The sequence below is a fragment of the Drosophila sechellia genome, chromosome 2R (genome assembly GCF_004382195.2).
Source record: "Drosophila sechellia strain sech25 chromosome 2R, ASM438219v1, whole genome shotgun sequence".
NCBI classification, from domain to species: Eukaryota; Metazoa; Arthropoda; class Insecta; order Diptera; family Drosophilidae; genus Drosophila; species Drosophila sechellia.
In genome coordinates, this window is record NC_045950.1 from 15,634,765 (window position 1) to 15,655,977 (window position 21,213).

Below are 21,213 nucleotides of genomic sequence, written 5' to 3' on the forward strand. Positions count from 1 at the left end.
GCATTTCATTATGCCGGCGACGACAAATGCATGGCCCCGAACTTCAGAGCGGCACTTTGCTTAGCCTTAGCCTTTCAGCCCCTACTTTAGCCCCTCTTGACCCGATTTTCACCTTCTGGCCCTGGACGTACAGAGTGCGTTAATTGCTCTGGCACAGCTAGATGGATGCCATGGCTGACGACAGGTGGACGGGACAGGACAGGAGCTTTCAAAAGGACCGGAGAGTCCTGCAAGGGCAGAAGCACCAAAAAGGCTTGGAACTAAAGTGTTTTGGGTTCCGGGCACACACATATACCGACCGGCTTACTGAATTATGCAGACCGGCCATAGATCTTATACGAGCCATTAGGCTGTACGAATGAATCTGTAAACGTAAACGTATCTCCTGGTCCAGATCTCAGCCGAGCTACATTTGTGCTGCTCAATCACCGAATTCCTTTCGATTGCCAAAAATAACCCACAACAATGGCACGACCACACAACCGAGGCATTTTTAATGAAGTGTATCTAATATAGAAATTAATTAAACAAAACAGCAAACGACAGCGGAGCAGAGCAGGCGTATTTACATGGCTCGGGTGTGGATTGCAAGACATTTGCCACATGCCAGCGGCCATGGTCACCCCATGGGATCTCAAAAAAAAAAATACAAAACAAAAAGGAAGAAAAATTGTGGAAAACCGTGGGACGGAAGGGGGCGGCTGTTCATCATTGCCTTCACAGGTGACAGCACAAGTTCAACGTGTTGAGTGAAAACAGCAACTCAGCTGCTGAATTTCCCGAGTTTCGGGGTTCATTCATTATGCTTATTAGATTTGCCTGTCTCTATTGTTAAATTCTGGCACAATCATAGGATGCGAAACGCAAACAAGGCAGACGAAATCATTAGAGGCTGCGTTTAAATTTAATTACATTAAAATGTCTTCAACAATTTCGGTTTCGTGTCTCTGTTCTATTTCAAATACGCTCGGTTGTCATTCAAGTATTTCGTAATTGCTAAATTCCAAGTCAGAAGGCAGTTGGACTATGTCCGAAGTTGGCAAAGAGCTTCTTATGTGCATAGGACAAGATTTAAATATAATTTAATACACATATAAACATTCTTTAATATTTGTTACTAAGCAATTAATACATAATTACTTTCGCAAGTATTCAATTTGATTTTTGCGAATTCTTTTCGACATAATATTATTTTTAAGCTATTACAAAATGCGATATACAACAGATATTTCATTTTGGTAATATAATGCAAAGCTGTATTTTATTTTAAAACCAGTTACAAGTTCAACACCAATAACTTTTTATATGACAATCAATTTTAAGAACGCAATCGTTTTGAATTTCCCCAGTGCTCTCCCATCAGTTAAACAATTTCCGCCGGCTGCCACGGTCGTAACAACAAAATTTCACTTTCCTTTTGATATGTGACACTTATGGCCAGGCAGTTTTAAGCCAAAGCTGCAGTTTTACCTCAGCAGATAACGCCAAAAGTGTGTGAAAGTTGGCAAAGAGTTTGTCATGCAATTAGAGCAACATGCGACGACATGGACGAAGACAGCTCTGGGAAACTCGCGCTCCGGCTGGGAATGCGTTTTCCGCTTGCCATGGCTTCCAGCTGGAAAATCAAGTTTTCCCATCTCGCCACTGGTGTGGCGCAGTGTGTAGTGCTTGGCCATAGCCAGGAAATAAAGCTCCAAACCGGCGGCCAAAAGTGGTTTTCACCAATTGAGCTCGTTCGTTGTATCTTTGCTGAACTGATGGTTCGCTCGAACGGAATCGAACGAAATCGAAATCAAAATCACTTTGGGAATGTGCGTTACCAGGGAGCCATTGAACCGAGCTCATCAGGAGCCATTGGCCATTCCCCATCTCCATCGCCATCGCCATCATCATGGTCGTCATAGTGGCAGTTATGTAAGCTGGGAAACCCGTTCAGGGATTCGATGCACTGCGACGTTTATTTGTTTGTTTTCTATTGCAAAATAGCAAATAGCGCAAATAGAAATATGCGTAAGTGGGGATACATTGTTGCAGCGAAAGTTGACCGTTTGATGGCTCTTGGCCATAAACGCTGCTCTCGATGCCATAAAAAACTGGAGCGATTGAGGCGATGGAAGTGGAAGTTGAAATGGAAGGATGTGTTTTGCTGCAAGGGAAGTAAATAACGCGGTGAAACGAAATTGGTGAAATGGGAAATGGTATATTGCGGACACAAGTGGAGCTTGAACAAAAGATGGAAATTCAATTTGCCGAGCACTCCGTGGCCGCAAAACCAGGAAATTCAAAACAAGATCTTCCGTTCTGCGCAACAAAGCTAACAAAAACAGTGAAACAATTTAATCAAATTTAAATACCGCACTGTATCTGAACTAATTTGCAAATAAATGTACGTGCTTAATCTAATAAGCAGCGAACATTAATCCGTGCATAAATATTCTGGCCGGCATCCATCTGTCACTTCAAATTAATGGATTAATTGCTGAGCACAGGCTAAAATGTGAAATATATTCACAAAATATATATACCAGTGGGATGTTACAGATTTCAGCGCTGAATGAAAACGCAAAAAAAAACAAGATCGCTGTGTCAAATTCTCATGGGGAAAAAACAAATAATAATCGCTATGTAAAAAAAGTATTTTCTACGTATATATTTTACACATTGTAGAATTGGAACATTTTTCCCTTTATTTAATAAAATAATTTTCTTCCTGTGTATATTTGGATTGTTGCATAGATCACATGGTTTTAAGTGCCCGAGTATTTTTCAAGCGCCTGAAGCAAACAAATACGCGAATAAACAAGCGGACATTCTGATGAAGAGACCAGTGGGGGGCGGTCCCCCTACGCCTCTTGCATAATTCGGAAAATTTATTTTCCCACACCGAATGGAAATCCGAATTGAAAAATTTCATTGAAAACAGGCGCACGCAGAAACTATCAACAACTGAGCGTCATATATAAAAGCTCGGGGAAATTGTAAACACTGCAGACGGCTAAAGGAAAATAGCAATTTTTCCGCACTCCATGGGGCTCAGTGGAAATTTGATTTTGGCGTCTCATTTATGAGGTAAATCCGATTCAATTTTAACGCAGTGCAGAATCACACAGAATCTGTTTTCATTAATCGCTTCCCATTCGCATTGCATTTCTCGCGTGCCTCTGTTCTATTTGTTTGCCATTGGCGGCGTTGTTGATAAATACCCATTTTGACCAAGCAAGGTCAATGCCGGCGGCACAGATATTAGTACACTCTAGCTAATAAGATATATTAAAATCTGAAAATTCAAGTGAAGAGCGGTATACTTTCTTACATAACCCTTTGTGCAGCAGAAACGCTTGATACTTGATTTGAAGCATTCTAATTAAGATTTTCCGGTCGATTACGAATACATTTGGCTTGTAACTTTTCGGTTTATTCATTTGTAACACAATCTTTTATGAGTGTAGAATAAACTTCGAAAGAATGGTAGCATCATTGAAAATTTTAACCACATTTTAATCCCTCTTCCCAACAGAATCATCTGTTCGTCTTAACTTTTATTCTGCTTTTTGCCGCTGCCTTGGGATCTGAAGGTGAATTGACCGAAATGTGCCAACCACAATTAAACAGGAGAGACCTATTCGACATAGCCGTGTTGGCCGCCATAAAGATTCTCATCCGTCAGGTTGAGAGCTTCAACGAGGATCGGCCGATCTCTTCAAACCTGATGGTTCACATTACGACTATAGTTTCTAAGTACATCCTGACCGGTAAGAGCGTAAAGTTCATCCTTCGGCTGCTCTATGTGGGATGCCGCCTGAACAAACCGCTGGCAGAAGAAAATAAAACACCAGCTGCAGTTCGCACAGCATTCTTATGCTTGTGGGAGTTGGGCAAAGAAAAGTGCTATACATACAAGGAAAAGGAGGAAGGAGACATCTCTGTGGAGTGGCGATGAATTGAATTTATCCGTGATTCTTTGAAAATTACTTGAATCAATTCAAATTATAAATAAATTTATATTGGTTTTAGATTTTAGGTAATCGTTTTGTGCAAATTACAAGCAAACATTTTTAAAAAAGAACCCGTCTCGTTTCGCTGGTGCACTCAGCAAATGAAAATGTGCAATGTGGTGGCTGGATTGTTTTCCTCGAAACCAAATGGGAACCACAAGCTGCGGGTCGAAAACAACAGAGGACAAGTTCTGCGTTTATTAAAATCGGCAGCACATGGAATTGGAATGGAGAAATGTGCAGAGAGCAAGGGGGTGATAAAAGAGGTTCTTCTCTGGAGCATTGAAGCCGTGTCACAAAAATATTTCATAAGCTTGCCACCAACGGCGCAATTAAATGTCAAAGCGCAGCGCTGCCATTTTGGTATTTGATTGCCCAGAGGCTGTCGAAGCCAGTGCAATAAATTGTGGCAGCCTGCTGGGAGTGTTGCACAGCATCACCTGGTGCCGCATTGCACTTTGCCTAAGCAAACTACAAAATAGTACACGAGATACGCACTTGCAAAAACTGCTATGTAAACCACTCGGCGTATACGCAATCACCACAGATAGGACGAAATTACGCATACGCCTCGTAGGCTGGGTAATTATCGCCTTTGTTGACCCAGAAAAGTTGCTATGGAGAAAAAGTGGAGAAACCCAGCCTAGTGGCAGCATATAAATCAACCATGCGCCATGTTGTAACTGGCCAGGCATTGATTTATATGCTTGTCCAGATATTTTTCGCTCAACTTTTAAGTAACTTTTATTATGACAAACGCTTTGGCATCTGACGCCTTGCTTTACTCTTGATTTTCTCCAAATATCGAAGCTCATCCTGGCTCTGTTCCTTAGCACTTGGCAGCACATCGAAGTGTTTGATAAATGGTCGCCCATTAGGCGAGCACTTAATGGTGCATATCGTGTGATATATTGGCAGGCAACAGTGTGCCTGGCAGGCAACCGAAGTCCGCTAAGAAATGGGTCAATTAATGACCAACCGACTGTGCCTAACATCCCTCTGCTCAATTTCATTTCGCTGACAAAACGAAATTCCCATAGGCTAAGCCATTGTAAATTCCGTAACAATAAACGCACTCGCTCAAAATCTCATTATGTTAAGTAAAAAGAAATGTGTGTGTGTGTGTGTGCCTTGGCAAAACAAAGAACAAAAATTATTACCACTTGTGCTGGGTTTGCAGCAAATTGAATTGATTTTAATCTCCAGCTTGCCATCTTGGTACGCACACAGGACGACTCCCCTGTTTCAATAAAATTTGCATTTGAAATCGCTTTTCAAAAAACTTGCGCACAGGAGCTCTGCTGTTTTCTCTGTGAATTAAATTCGGGCCCAATAAAAAAGTTTAAAGAGAGCGAAGCGAGGAGCAAAAAAAATTTGCAAACACTCGGCCAACTTTTATGCGTGTGCCGGATACGATAAGGGCCACAAGACGATGCCAAAACAGATACAGAAATGGTAACAAGTAAAGAAGGGAACGGAGGGCGGTCTGTGTCTACCCACAATCTTTCCACTCGCAAATAAACTTAAAAGACATATGAAAATCAGTTTTTGAATATTGGCGAAGAGCAAACAGGCAGACTGTTGCTGCCTGTGCGTACATATGTGTGTCTGCGTATTCCCACTCGCTACGCTCTCGTCGTCCTGGCAGAGCACTTCGTCCTGGCACACGGCCAGCAAAAATGTGGGAGAAACCCCCGGGCATGGCATTAGGGTAAATGTATGCGCAAAAATGTTCCAGCTCCACGACGGGTGGGTTCGCATATCTCTGTAAGTCCACATGCCTGCCTGCATGCAGCCAGCAGCAAATGTAGTAGGAGATATTTAGATTTTTGGGTCATTACTTTGCCAAAGAAAACTCACTGCCGGCAGATACCCGTGTAATTCCCGCCCATTTCACTTCGTTATATAGCTTTGCACATTTCTCCCGGCTATCGATTGAAAAGTCAGACCGTTTGCTGATGGTACATCTAATGTTTGCTAATCCCGCACTGCATTTATGCAGATGCCGTGTTGAACCATTCATTGGATCAAAGGCCATTTGGTACACATTTATCGCATCAACACCACCGTAAGCCACATAATGCCCACGCAACGCGGTGAAAAACATTTTCCGAAATCATGTTAGTTGAGAGCCCCAAAATGCTGAAAGGCCTTAATGCAGAAGAATAGGCTAAAAGCATATGCATGCACATATGCTATGCAAATTGCGCGTGGCCAAATTGTAATGAGCGAACGCAAATCGAAAATGCGAAAAGGTAATAGTTAACTTTCCTAGGCTTACCAGATCCTAATCAAAGAAGCTTTTAAAATCGGATTACAGCACAATCAAAGTGCAGTTTCAACCCTGATTAAATTTCAAGACGACAATCTGTAATTATGTTAAATTGACCCTCCATTGGTAATCGAATCATTAGCTTGAGGCATAAACAATTACTTCCATTGAATTGCATGATTATTAGAGGGTCAATTAAGACTTGGACGTTGTATAGCTCCTATTGAATCTACTTAACAACTACCATATATACTGGAAATTTCCCTTGAAGCAAACTAGTTACCAAGTAAACAAGTTTCCCAACAATCCCGAAACTCGGGCCATCAATTAAAAAACCTTTTTGCCAAAATTAGCGCACTCAATTAATTTGAAAACGCTATTCCGCCGCTCCCCTTCAACCAGCAATGGGAAAATATCCTAGTGGAGACAAGTTGCAGGTGCACGCCCCGCCCACTCTTTTTAACGCCCACGGACGTGTCCGTGTTCAAACACACCCCCCCACACACACACATACAAACTATACACCTTGACAGTGAGTGAAATTTCAATTAATCAAGCGGCGGAAAGGATCCCTCTAGACGGGTTAACCCGTGTCTACACAGCAACCGGATTCGACCCAGAAAGCCAAGTAAATGAAGAGCACGAGGTGGATGTGGATGCCACGAAATTTCCACGTTGAAAAGCGAGAAGAGGGAGAACTAGTGGGTGGGCACACATTTCCCTTTCGATCTCGCTCTTGCAGGTGGTGATTAGTCATTATTTATTTTAAAATCAATTAGTTTGCCTTGACGTGAGAGTGCAGGTTGAAAATAATGGGCCAGGGGCTTGGGGATGATTTTTTTTTGGGGGTTGCGCCATAAAAGTTCACGTCTCATTGGCAGGCAAAAACATTTTTGCACATAACTTTTGGCTTTGGGGATTTCGTGCTGAGTAATTTGGCAAATATTTGACATTTGTTTTTGTTCGATTGGTTGGCAAAGCCCAGAAATTTTCCCCAAAATTGATACCCCACAATTTGCTTTTTTTTTTATTGTACGGCCTATAACAATAAACTTTGGAAAATATTCTTTACATATGTCGTGCACTAATTGGCAATTACTTTGCCCACAGAAAGCCACAACCAACATACTTCAAATTTAAATTGGTAAAGTTATTGGAAACTTCTTGAGAGACCTACAACACAAAACTAATTAACTTATGAAATGCGTTGAATTTGCTGTGACACCTGACAAATATTTGATTCGTAAATCAACCAAACCTATGACTGTGTAATTGAACGAATAGGGAAATGAATTCTGCATAGCTGATGAGCAATAAAGACATCGCCTGCCAAATGCAAATCCAACAAGAGAGCAATGCGCACAGCCAAATGAGCAGAAATGTGAAGCAGGAAATTAAATTTACAAGAAATTGCACAATAGAAGAGCAAAACTGTTGCACATACACAGCTGTTGAGTTACAGAACGACCAGTATTGTTGCAAGGGATTAGATGGATGGTGGTTCCTTAAGCAGAGCTGTCAACATTTGCAGATTGGGTTTTCGGTCAGCTGGCTTAGAGAAAACACAAACTGAAAAATATGGAAAAAAAAAAACACCTAACAATGGAGCAGCATAATTTTATTTAAATTAGTTTTCTTTCGCACAATTCCACTTTCCTTCGCTCATCAGCAATGAATAAATATTTAAAGACCATAAATGGAATATTTAATGCCCCATCAGATCCCGTTGAGTATAATTCCTCGACTACTCAAGCTCTTTAAGCCAACGAAGTGCTGCAACAATTAAAACAAACTGTACGGGCGACATGTGTTGTCCTTTTTGGCGACCCGGGGCCAAAGCTTATGAAATTAATCAAACAATGTGAACGGATGGATGGGGGGGGGGGGGGGGGGGGGGGGGGGGGGAGCTAAGGACTCATGTGGCAACAGGACATGCATAAATCAGAGCCAGTTTTCCCTGGGAAATAGTGTGTCTCTCTGTGTGTGTGTTGTGAATGAAACAACGTCCCCAGAGATTTTGTCGTGAGCTGGCCAAAAAGTCAAAAGCTCGCTCGAGGGTTGAGCTCTGAGTTTTGCTTTCTGCGTTCAGCGTTCCGCACAATTCCCATTCATCAGAGCCTCTTAGTTCAGAGTTGGCCCATATAATAACACTCTAATTTGCATGTGCAGCTGCAGATGCTGCCGCAGCAGCAGGATGATCAAATGAAAAATTTCAACGCATGTGACATGTGGAACACGCCTTCCTGCCCAGCAAATGGAGCTTGGCAAATATTATATTTTAACGAAATTTCATTTAAAACTGAATTTATTCAGGCCCACAGTCGGTGGTTACTAGTGGTGCTGCCGCCCAAGGTTGCCCTCCATTAGGAGCACATTTTCCATTACATGGCTGGCAAAGTTTAATTGAATAAGTTTCCTTTGCTTTTTTGTTTCTTTTTGCGTTTTTAGCCAGCTTTTCAGATGTTAGCCATGAGAGGTAGTTGGTTATATCCTATCCCCACAATCCCCTCCACCAAATGCTGCAATTAACTTGAGTAGTGCATAATTCAGGCGACCGACCTCCTAAGATGTTTTTCTCGAGTCAGTTGCCATTTCCATTGCCCTCCTCATCAGTTTTCCCTACCAGCTATTGCTACAAGTTGCAGGCATTTTGCTAATTCAATTTCCCGGCCATCAGCGACGTTTGCCATTCGCATTCGCAATTCGCGGTTCGCATTCATTGTGTTCGGGGGACACGTTGCCTTGTCTTTTGTTACAGTTACAATTTCCCAACGTCAACAGTTAACAGCCGTTTGCATACATACGTAGATATTGTGCAACTGCGGCAATAGCAGCAACAGCAAAGTGGCCGCAGGGCCTGCGAGCGCTTTTCCGACTTTTCCGACCACTAAAATTGTCGCTGGCTGCGCTAAAATTAAATGCTTAGTTGGACGACAACCGCCGATGACAGTTGCACAATGTCCCAGTCAGTCTTTTGTTTCCATGCATGTAATCTGTCCCAGTGCGCCACCACTGTGTGCCACCACTGTAACTGAACTGAGTGGCTGGAGATGCGATGCCGCCAATTTGCGTTGCATACAACTTCGAGCACTGACAACAACAACCACAACGGCGGGCTAAAGGGCCCAAGGTCCAAGGCACTCGAGACTCTTGACATGTGATATTGGAACCCTCAACCCATCGCTTCTCCTCAGTGCACCCCAATGAGCTGGCAATATTTCCATGGGAGTGGACTCTGAGTTATTACTCATACGCAATGTTGCACGAGACTTTTACACTTGGTTTGGAAAATAGTAGTATCTCAGATTAATGAATGTCAGATTTTATATTATGTTATAAAGGATTCTTTAAAATTTATCTTACTCAAAAGTACTATGTGCTCATTGATCCAATTTAAATTGATGTTTAATTCAGAATTCGGTCTTAGCAATGGTGCCTATTAATTAGGAAATCATCCTAGCAACGAAGCTTACCAAGAAACCATCAAAAGCGATTGCCTGCCCGCACTAACGTGGGTTATACTAAGTGGTAAGTAGTTGTCTGCATTACTGAGTACCCCCCTTTTAGCCAATATTCAATATTCAATCTGACAACTGCTTTTTGGCCTCTTTGATTCCGTCCGCTTATCCGGCTGAACAATGAATGCGCCTCTTATTGTCCTGCTCTCCAACGCAATCGACATTTTGAGGAGGCATCACCGAAAGCTACACTCAATTACGCACAATGACGATGACGAGATGCCAACGATGATGGCCAAATTGCTGGCAATATTTTCCCGCCAGTGCTGGGTCTGCTGCGGCTGGGCTGACAACAGTTAAACAATCGGAAAACGACAGGCTCCTTCCCTTTCCCAAAATGGCCAATGGCTTGTCAGATTCAGATTTGGATCGGGCGGGAGGTGAAGAGCGGCTGCAAGTGCCAAAATTCGCCAATTATCGATGCTCAGAGTGCAGTAGCAGCACCATCAACAAAGGCCACTCGCACTCGATGGGACAGCATGGCCGAACGACAGAAGCCAGAAAATAATAAAGCAAAATTATTATCTGGCCAGAAATGTTTCAATAACAACAGACAGTTGGGGCCCCCAGAAAAGACATTGTGACAGGGCGCTCAGCTCTCCGACAACAATGGCAGCCCAGAGATGGCCAAGATAACTGGGGAGATTGGCAGGGGGGGATTGGGGTAAATGTTTGGCTTCCTCAATTTGCGGCAGACTGTTGCCAATATTTCGCAATAAACGACACCCTCACTGAAACACACACAAAAAAATAGGTACACGAGATGATGTGTTGATGGCAGATACGGTTCGAGTGCTCCGGCGCAGTATAACAATTGAAAAACACTCGACAACTGAAATCGAGCTCAAGTAAGTAACTTTCCGTCACAATTCCGACTGCAGCAGATGCTGCCCATCTAGCCAACTACCCATCTTGGCTGTAATGGCTTCTCTTCACCTATTTTTTCTCGCCTCCCCAGTTGCTCAGTTTTTTCGCTGATAACTTTCAAATGCAATGCCGCAGGCTGTTATGGCATGGCAATAATGCAAAACACAAGACTGCCGTGGAGACGGCAAATTCTGACGTTCAATTTCTCATAAAAGTTTCCCCATGGCAGCTGAAGCAACACCAATGAACAAGAGGCACCAGTATCCGCAGGATCCAGGAGGTAGGACAAGCTGACGAGGGAGCAAAATATATGACACACAATTCAAACTTGGGAATTGCATTGCATGTTGCTGAATTTTTGATAAAAAGCTCGAATTGCGGAAGGAATTGATGATGCCATCAGCTGAAAGATGCTCAAGCTTCTTAAGAGACAAAAATTACAATGAACTTGCAATCTATATTAAAATCGTAGAAATATAAATCCACCTAAATATTTATAGTCACTTTAATTGTGAAGATTTCTACCTAATATCATTTTTGTAACAAATAATTTTGGTATAAATGAAAGTTATGTTACCTAGTTTTCAAATAGATATGTTTGTTTTTTTTTTCATCTGTATGCCCATCTACAAAGTGTAGTCAGAAGAGTACTTGCATTAAAATTAAAAACACTTCCTGCCGCACCGGAAACGGCAGCAAAGTGAGCCGCAATGGCGGACCAAGCTGCTGTAGTCACGCTCCCATTTACAGTTGTTCCAGCCAAGCGCTCGAGGCAACGCACAACTTCCGGCCGGGTTGTTGGCCATTTTGTTTTTACAGGCGCACTTTCGTGGCTGTCGAATGGTTTTGCGGCCCAGTAGAGTGGCGTCTTATCCTTTGGGGACCGACGGCTTTCACGCATTTCACTGGCCACCCAGGGGAACAGCTCAGACTGGCAATATACAGACTGCCTGTGGGAATTTGCTGGGCTTAGAGGTGTGAACGATTGCCGAGAATGATCAGTGATTCATGTCCCCACGCACATGACAAAGGCCACGCCGAGACCTTAAATATGTTAATCGTAATGAATTGCAATTGAAATTGCACTGGGATGAGCCAGAGAGCCCTGGAATCATTTCTCTTGCTTAGTATACTTTTCGGGGCTTCGGGGGATTATGGCCTTATGACATGCTAATTAACAAAACTGGCTTTCTTAAAGTTCTCTGTTAATGCATAACTGCAGACTTGGCTTCCTCGGTGCGCTTTAACATTAAGAGAAGACAACACAAAAAATTTTAATTTTTATTTTAATTAACCTCACTGCCACATGACGGCCAGCAAACCGCAGAGCAAAATTATGCAAAAGAAAAGAGCAGACGTAAAAATTAAATAAATATAAGAAAAAAGAGCGGTGGGGAATAAGAGGAATGTGACGAGCACATCAGATTAAAAAGTAAACTTTTTAATAAAAATCACTTTAGCATTTCATTTGCTTTCTGAAAATGAAGAACCCCCGAAAAAAAAAACTTTGTGGCAAAATTAAAAATACCTATTTATGCAGCAGCAAGAACCACAAAAGTGCCAGCATAAAATAAAAATAAAATAATGAAAAGAAAAGGGATATTGTTGTTCCACAGTAAATAATGAAAAGCGCTCATTGCGGTTAAAAGCCAAAAAAAAAGTTCGAAATGGAGAAACGGCCAAAGAGCCGCGAATGCATTCGAGAAAGATAATACATAGAAATTTATTTGTATAATGTAAGGGGAAGCAGAGTGAAAACAAAGGGGGCTACAAATTTGCATTTTAGCAGCGGTTCGGGTTGGAAACTTAACGAAAATTGTTGGAGGAAAATAAAAACTTTTCCCACTGCCTAAACAAAGCCAAAAAAGTTGCCTTTAAGATTTTTTTGAGGGGGTGAGCAAAGATTGCTTCCGTTACTTTCCTGTTCTGTGTATTTTATTACTCCTGTTGTGCCAGGCAAATCGGCACTAAAAGTGAGTCCGACTAAGTGAAAGAAACGGATTCAATGCAAATTAAACACGAAATTGAATTCTGCTCATCATAATTTCCCCAAGGATGCTTATTAGGCAGCCAAAGAAGAAAGCCGGCTACTCCGGCAGAGTCCCCCAAAGAATTCACTACACATCTCGCTCGTCCGCCTTTGAATGTCGGAATTTTCTTACTCGGGGTTGTCATAAGTGCAACTGAGACTCAGGGTTCCCTGTTATTTTCTGATTAGGCCAGGAAAAGAGGGCTCCACACACCCATACATAACCCAAAGGGAAATTGACAAAGGAAAAACAACGGAGGGAAAAGTGATCAGCTATGCATAAACTCATCTGGCATGTTGGCGGAAATGAAGAGGTGAGTTCTGCTGATTCGGAATATAAGGGAAACACATACATAAATATATTCATTGGCAGCACAACTCGATTGCGCTTTCATGAAAATTGGCACATTCAATTATTTAATTGATTCAGAAAAATAATAGAAAATAAGCTCACTACAGTGCCAAACTAGTTGAATCAACTGCTATACCAGTTGTAAATTAACTCAGCAAAGTAGAAATCATCTAATAGGAAAAGGCAACAAATGGTCCAATCATGGAAAAATATTTGCCAACACGAATTTTAGCTGAGCTCTTTAACCACATCTATTTAGCCCCGAGCATGCCAAAATCCACGAGCAAACATGCAACCAAGCGGGAAGAAATGTGAGGGGTCAAAAGCAAACAGAAGTAGAGTGGAGAATCAAATAAAAATAAAAAAAAAAAAACGAGCACAACAGACTCCGAATGAATCCATTACACTTTGAACTCTTCCCTGCCTCTGCGCGCCCTTTCAAATCAATTGAATTTCGACTTTTCAGCTGGAAGCAAACTAAAACTTTATCCCAACACACAAATGAAAAAATAAAAAAAAAGAAAACAGGGACGAGGTGGCATGAGTATACAATGCCAAATGCCGTGGCCATGGCCAATTATCAAACAAATAGCAGCAAGGATAAGAAAATTTGCTTGCAAAACTTTCCCAGCTTTTGAACGGGTGGTGGTAAATCGGGGATTTGGAATGGGCTGGGGGTCAGAGGCTACCGTTTACAATCGAAAATCAACGAAATAACTCCCGAGGAATACAACAAAGAGGAGCTGAACACAGAGAGCAGTGGCCAAAAGTTTTCCCAACTCCCCACAGTATTTGATATAAAGAAACTTCGCATGGGGGCTGGCATGGACCAAAGCATAAGCACTTACAGATAGCAATGGTGAATCTAGATGGAGATGGAGGACCAAACCCCAAGCCTCTAATTGAAACCTAGGCAACGACGAGAACTTAAACTTTTGCGTAAAATGCAATTAAGAGCAGCAGCCAAGCATCAGTTTGAGACGGATTTTTACTTAATCTTCTGCATCAGTTTGTCTGTCCCCAAATCCCAGGGCCCAAGGCCCACAGCCCGAAAAACCCATCCCCCTCCCACAAAACATCCATGCGGAGAACTTCCTCCAGCAATTGTTGTTTGCCAAGGAAACTTTGAGGCCAGGCCTAACCTAATGCAAAAAGGCAGGCCAATTCGAAATGTTATTTACGCACAACAAATTAGAACATCCACAGGGAGGCTGGCTGTAGATTCTGTCTGGCAAAAATTATAAACGAGCCGGCATATCCTTAGGGCAGGTTACATAAGTTTTGATAACCAAGCAGCAGCAGGAGGCTGAGTTCTGCGGCAGAGGTTTTTAGTTTATAGTTTGCGGCCTTTAGATAATGCAAAAGTTGTAACTAGGTGCGGCCCCAAGGCGTCGAGTTTCCTCTCCTTTAGCTGGGGAAAGTTTCCCAACGATCGATAAGCAACAAAGTAAATATGCCAGCAAATTAAGCAAACGATTCTTATTCGGAGGCTAAAGAATTGCCTTAATTAAGGGATTAGTTTCGCTTCAAGTTTTTTTTTTTGCTTTTTGGAAATACTTTTCCCCTTGATTTGCGGCCAGGCCACATTTATCATTTTATTGCCAAGCGGAAAGCAACTCTTCGACCCAATTCTCTTGGCTTTCGGTGGAAATTTCACACTTCGTTGCTCGCAATTGAAATAGAAACGTTGGGCAATGCTCGAAAATGCTATAAAAAATCAATTAATTTTGCACTTTGCACGCACACACAGAGAACGCTAGAAGCGGAATCGATTTGTGGGAGATGTGGAGTGGAGCAAGTGTTGATGGTCTTGGCAGGCCACAAAGTCGACAACGAAATGAAGACACATGTTCGTACAATAATATTGAACCACCATCAACCGACAACCAATCCTACGTAGCACCCACTTTGTACAGCTCTCATTTCCTTTTGCAGTTCTTCTGTTGGCGGTGACACAATTCTGGTTCTTTCCTTTTTTTCCCCAGGATGCTGACTTTCGCTCGGTAGGAACCCATCGTCGAGTCACGTTTTAGAGTCCAAACAAGTCTGGCATTCGATTATTTGTTGACTCAAAAGTTTGCGTCCTTGCCGCCCATTTGTCTTAATAGAATCTCGAGCGAAGGAAATTGGGTCGAGTGTTTGTCGCTCTCATAACCGAGTTAATTAGGATTACACTCTCGGCATTTGGCTCATAATTTTGCATTTAATTGCGCATATGTCGGCGAGAAAATTGTAATGATTGCATTTAGAGCCTGCAATTAGGAGAACTTTTCCCAACTAGGTGTGAGTCAGTGTCTGTGTGTCTTTTCTCATCTTTCCATCGTTAAGAAAACGAAATTCATGTGGCTCCTATAAGTCTTAGCTAAAGTGACCACATGAATAACGATAATCAATAAAAAAAATTCAAATATTTCAACGCAACCAAACAATCAACAATCACACGAATCCAACATAGTTTGGGTTTTTTCTTTTTTGTGTTTTTTTCTTTTGGTTCGGAAATAAGGAACGCAAAATTAATGAGAGGTTGGGGGCGGTTGTTGGGGCAGGGAGAATCAAGGGTCAGAGGTCAGGGGACACAACATTTGTCAGCTAAACAGAAACTACAAATGAATAGGCGCCTTCTACTCACTGTAGGGCTGAGGTCGTGTACCGTATAGAGGCTCCTGTAGTAATGGCGAGCGGCCATTTCCAATCTCCTTAACTGAAATGAGATAAGAGCAAATGGCAAACAGTTTGCGCGTGATAAATGTATCCACAAATTTGTTGAATTTCTGTTTGGTTTGGTTTGGTATTGGTTGGTTGGTAGCTTTTTGTTGTAGCTGTTGTTGTAGTTGTTGTTGATGTTGTTGATTGGTTGGTTGGTTGTTTGGCATTTGTTGTTGTAGTTGTGGTGTGTGTATCAGTGGCGTTGCTTCTTGAGTTTCTGTTTTTCACTTTATTTTCTTTCCTTTTAAAGCTAACTAGAAAAAACTACCCATGTGATATCCGGTTAACCTCCAAGAATTGCGAAAGAAAAAAAGTTGAGAATTGAAGAAGGTTGCAGCAAAAAAAAATTCTTTTCCCATACCGGGAATCGAACCCGGGCCTTCTGGGTGAAAGCCAGATATCCTAGCCACTAGACCATATGGGAGCCACAATTGGCAATTCCCATTTCCATACTATGTTTTTCACTCACTTTTCAACATCGCAGCAGAAAAGACCCAGAAGAGTCATCACACTAAGAAAATAAATAATATTCACGCTAATATTAGGGGATGTGCAGCTGCTGCCGCGTAATTCATTGCCTTGCATGCCAATGAATCAGTATTTATATAATATAGTGGGATGAACAAAAAGAAACGGGGGCCACGTTGGGGCAGGTCAGGCAACAGCAAGCTATCACAAATAAAACAAAGAAACGCCATTCAGAAACTCACGCCACCCAGCTTATATAATACACATAAAGTGGATTAATTTATGACAACCACACACACTTTTAGCGAAACGAAGTGGACACAAATGAGCCATACGTCACGGGGGAAGATAAAAGACGACAGTCCTATAAATCAAGAGCTTTCTAAGCAAGATTATCGGGAATTAGGTATTATGTATATGACAAGGAAAGCCATCTAACCGCACAGAAAATCCATCATTTGAGAACTCGAGTAGTTGTACATTGCGAATTTTAGCCGGCTGGTTGGGTTGTTCACACGGTCCGCCAAAGTTTCAGTTTCAGGGCCAACTTCTACTAACCGACCTGACCAAAAAACAGCAATCACTCAATGGCGACCCCAATAACTGCACAGACCACCTCTAATGGCCCAGCAACGAGTTGTTCAGAACCTGTTTAATTTATTTATTTATTTGTTTTCGTTTGCCCCACTATTTTACCCCTAAATGATTCGCCCAGCTCGGTGCAATTAATTTTTATGTGCAGCATTTTGCGTTTGTTTTATTGACTTTTTATGGTTAAATGGACTAATGATTTACATCGATTGCCGGGGTGGCGAAGTTTGTTTTAACGGCCTTGTGAAATTATATCAAGTGGATGCTGAACTATTCGAGAGAATAATGTTCTCGACTAATTGGTTTGCATGACCAAAATCCATACAACACAATTTATTATTCTTCTTATGTTCTAAGTATAAGTATATATATTTTTTTTGAGGGAGTCATTCTTATGAATTAGTTCTAATTACAGCTGTCCGTAGACTTAGCCGGTATAAAATGCGAAAATATTTCTTAAAGCGTGCTGGGCTTAGACATTTTACAATCTGACTTTGCACTTAAAACTATGAAATGGTTTGTACTTAGACATAGGGTTAGATTAGAGTGCTTCAACTGACTCACCTCCGGCACAGTCGCTGTGTAGTCGACGAATCGCCTCTCATGTCCAATATACCACCACTTCCCTGAGACCGGCCGGGCACCAAAAAAAAAAACGATGTTTCGGTGCCCGGCGGTGGGAACTACATTCAATATGGTACCGATACGGATACGGATACCCATACTGATTCCGATACCGAAAGCGATACCGACCGTCTAATACCATCAGCGTTCATACAATTCTCTCTACAGGCCCCAAAATCAGTGGCGATAATAATGACTACAACTTTGAACAGATCCCAATGGTAAATGTTTAGCTAGACGGCGTTTGTTTAGTTCATTTTTATATCATGTTCCATTAATATAAAACTGTAAATTAAATAAACTTCAATTTGGAATTGAAAGCTGTGGTTCATGGTATGGTAAATCGAACAAAAAGTATATGCACATATTATACATGAGATCCAAACAAGCAGTTCTATGTGTTTCGTTCTCTTTCGGTTTTCAATCGCGTTTCGTCGGATTTTCTTGGGTTATGTAACACATCAGGCACAGCAACAACCACAATTGGCAACATACTCGCTCGAATGTATAGCTCCGGATATATATATTCCGATATATGTATGTTTCAGTTTTATGCAATTCAATTCAAAAACTTTCGTTTTGCATGCCACTTGCAACTCAGTCTTGTGCGGCACTCAAACAACATTTCAAGGATCTGTTCAAATACGACTTCGCTTTATAACGACAACTAATTGCTGGGGCTGTATGGGCAGTTGTACTAATAGCATTAGCAGTAGTATTAGTGCCGGTAGTATCTGTGATGCAGGTATCTTTTGAATCTTGGAGCTTCTTAGCTCCACTCTCGTTGCGGCGCTGGGATGGTCCAGTTCCATTTCTGGCCGTTGTATCATCCGTAGCATCCGTAGTATCCGCTTTTCCGTCGAATTTTCCCACTTTTCCGCTCGCTCCTCGGCTGCATCATCAAGTGCAACAACAACAGTGCTTTGCATCTCTCCTGCACACAGACAAACACAAGCGAGATAGAGATAGATAGTAGATAGTGTTGGTTGTGATTTATTTTGATTTTTGATAGTGAGAGAGAGACAGTGAGAATTCTTGCAAATTTTTAGTTTGTTTCTGCGAGTTTCGTTTTTGTTGTGATGCTTGGTCCTGCCCAAAGAGTTATTTTTAAATACATATATCTATACTTTATATATATTTATTTTTGCATTTTCGTGGTTTTTGAATTTCAGTATATTTTTTTTTATTTTCTTACTTGATTTGCTTGTATAGATTGCATAAAATTGAATGTTATTTCAAAAGAATTTGAATTTCTTGAATTTGGTGCATTCTGGCTTAGATTTTAGATATTTTTTTGTTGGTTGCATTCTGTTGTTGTTGTAGCTGTTGTTGTTGTAGTTATAGTTTTCTGTAGTTGTTCTGGTTGGAATACTTGTCTTTTACTTGGGGTAGAATATATAGTTATTTCTATATAGATTCGTTTCTGGTCAGCCCATTATTTACGCACACAGAGACGCACACATACACAACAAAAAGTGGGTTAGCTGGGTAGCAAATAGTGCGGTTTCGAAAAGTCGTTTTCTCCCGCTTCTCTCATTGGTTATCATTCGATAGGATCTGGCAGTAGTAACCTCTGGTTAGTTGGGGATTAGCTAGTTTAGTATTGATTAGTTGTGGATAGCTTGGCAGGCAAGGCAGGCAGGTGGGTGGTGGCTGGTGGACGGGCGGGTAGTACTAGAATGGTATTATATAGCAGTAAGTAGTTGGGACCCACGCAGTGAATGCTAGGTATGCTACTCATACGATTCTAAGCCTTATCCGTGTGGCTGTAGTGGTGGTTGTTATTGTTAATCAAAACCGAAAACTGTGGCAAAAATAAAAGCAAATCATTAGCATTGGATGAACAAAATGGCAAATGAAATCAAAAAGTAATAATAGTTAGTGGAGGGTTAGTTGATGATCTTCTCCGACCAAGTTTTCCATTTCTTCAGCTTGATAACTTCGATTCTTCGGTAAAGAGTGCAAGAGTGAAGCTTTGTTGTTTATAATTAATTAATGTTTGCGTTTTCTTGATTTAGTTTCTTGCATATCGATGTTTGTTGTTTCTTTTGTTTCGTATTTATTTTGCATTCTTGATTCCGCTTACTTCGTATTACTGGTTACAAAATAGTTTGTAGAAGACTCGGGATTCAAGACTTCTTTTTCGGTCTTAATTCTTATTTTCGGTTGCTTGATGTGGCTGTTGTTGTTTTTGTGTTGTGTTGATTTCTTGTCTTATAATACACTGTTTTTGTGGTTTGTTGTTTTTTTTTTTGGGTGGGATTCGTTGACATATTATACAAGTGTGGTTCATAGTTGATTTTAGTAGTTTTAGCATAGACGTTTCTTGTTTGGTTAATTGTATTCTTGGCAGTTTTTGTTTTAAGTTTTAGTAAGACGCATTTGATGTGTTGTTGTAGTTGTAGTTTTTGTTGTTGTTGTGTTGCTTGCTTATTGCTGGTGTGGTTGTTGCTGCTGGTATCTTGATATATGCTTGCGATTGTTGTCGACAGGATAAAATTGATCTGATCTGAACTGAGAACTAAGCGTTGCTTGTTTCGTTGTCACTTTTCATTCACTGGCACATTAAAAATTTGTATAAAAAAAAAACGAAAAGAAGGAGTAAACAGCTCTGGAGAGCATGGATTTATATAGATTTTTAAATATACCCCTTTAGCTGTCAAAAATATGTGGTTCAGGAGTGGTATTCGTATGTTATGCTTAGCTAGACTTAAGCTAGGCCATATTATATAGTATCTAGACCCTCAACGAGCCGTGTATAATCGTATGCTAGTAGAGTAGATGATATATATATATGGATGATTTCGTGCTGTGATTATGTCTTATTTTAGTGTGGGACGAGAACTCAAAAGATCAGGCAAAAAGTCAGCGACTGCAATCAAGCGTTTGCAATACAACTATTTTCTTATAATTAGCCACCACTCAAAACAGAGACTCAATCATGATAGATAGTGTTACCAAACGCTACAACCCTAGGAACCCCAGAAACCATTCGTTTCAATGGCTGATGGGCACTCTGAATGCGTGGCTTAGCCAAAAAGTGGCTCGTTTCCATTATGTGGCCAGCAATAAAAGTCATTTTAATTGGTTCTAAATGAGTGAGGTCCACGCAATTGCGCAGACAAGACTTAATGCCGCACATAAATGTGGGTGGCCAGAAGGGGTTTCTCTGCAAATAAACGTCCATATCAGATCGCAGGGACAAAGGGCAAATTATTCACACTGATTACATGAAGTCTTTGCTCCGCTTGGCATAAAATAAACCATTCTGCAAAAGTAAACCGTTATAATTACGATGTATTAGATGGGCGCAGCAAATGACAATCGCCCAACCACCCAGAAGTACAGACTTCTGTATGTATGTATACGCCGTAATCTATATAACAAGCACATTTGCAGGCGGCATATGGAGGGCACTAAAAACAAATTGGTGGTCCAAAATAGCACGGGCCTCTAGATAAAACGAAAATAATCAGTAGGCAGTCACGCCGAAGGACTCGCACACACACACACTCATATAGACACTTGCCGGAGTTGTAGTGTCATAAAAATAAATAACCCAAAGACAAGCGAGGGATGCGGCGCATTTGGGCCCATGTTGATTTAGGATAGAGTAAGCAGCAAAACGAGAGTTCTTCGATAGCAATTTAAATAAATAAGAACGAGCCTTCGAATATCTGGGCATAATTGAAATCACTGGGAAACCGAGTTGCCAACGTGATTTGCATGCGTGTTAGTGCGAGTGTGTATGAATAATTTATGCGCATTTAATTCGATTGTTGTGGCAGAAT

At 41.3% G+C, this 21,213-nt stretch overlaps 2 protein-coding genes and 1 non-coding gene across 19 annotated transcripts in view; 1 reads left to right on the forward strand and 2 right to left on the reverse strand.

Annotated features, from left to right (window-relative positions):
- Window positions 1-21,213, reverse strand: part of LOC6609964 (heterogeneous nuclear ribonucleoprotein L) — a 97,796-nt gene that overhangs the window by 22,567 nt on the left and 54,016 nt on the right. For 4 of the 16 annotated variants that reach the window (XM_032716563.1, XM_032716552.1, XM_032716558.1 and 1 more), the window contains exon 5: window positions 15,684-15,734. The exons of 7 other annotated variants lie outside the window; for them this stretch is intronic. In XM_032716563.1, coding sequence (XP_032572454.1) covers window positions 15,684-15,734 — 51 coding nt within the window. Of the gene's footprint in view, window positions 1-15,662; window positions 15,735-17,362; window positions 18,357-21,213 lie in introns of all 16 variants that reach the window. 5 more of the 16 variants (XM_032716551.1, XM_032716553.1, XM_032716550.1 and 2 more) reach the window with 2 other exon arrangements.
- On the forward strand, window positions 2,832-4,066 carry LOC116800622. 2 transcript variants are annotated; one of them, XM_032716566.1, is made up of 2 exons: window positions 2,832-3,069; window positions 3,518-4,066. In XM_032716566.1, exon 2 carries the CDS (start codon window positions 3,590-3,592, stop codon window positions 3,938-3,940), a length of 351 nt encoding a protein of 116 aa, XP_032572457.1. In that variant the 5' UTR covers window positions 2,832-3,069; window positions 3,518-3,589; the 3' UTR covers window positions 3,941-4,066. The 2 variants fall into 2 exon arrangements, with proteins under 2 accessions (XP_032572457.1, XP_032572456.1); XM_032716565.1 differs by lacking the exon at window positions 2,832-3,069 and adding an exon at window positions 3,437-3,468.
- On the reverse strand, window positions 16,092-16,163 carry Trnae-uuc. Its single transcript has one exon. It is a non-coding gene; the product is annotated as a tRNA-Glu (tRNA).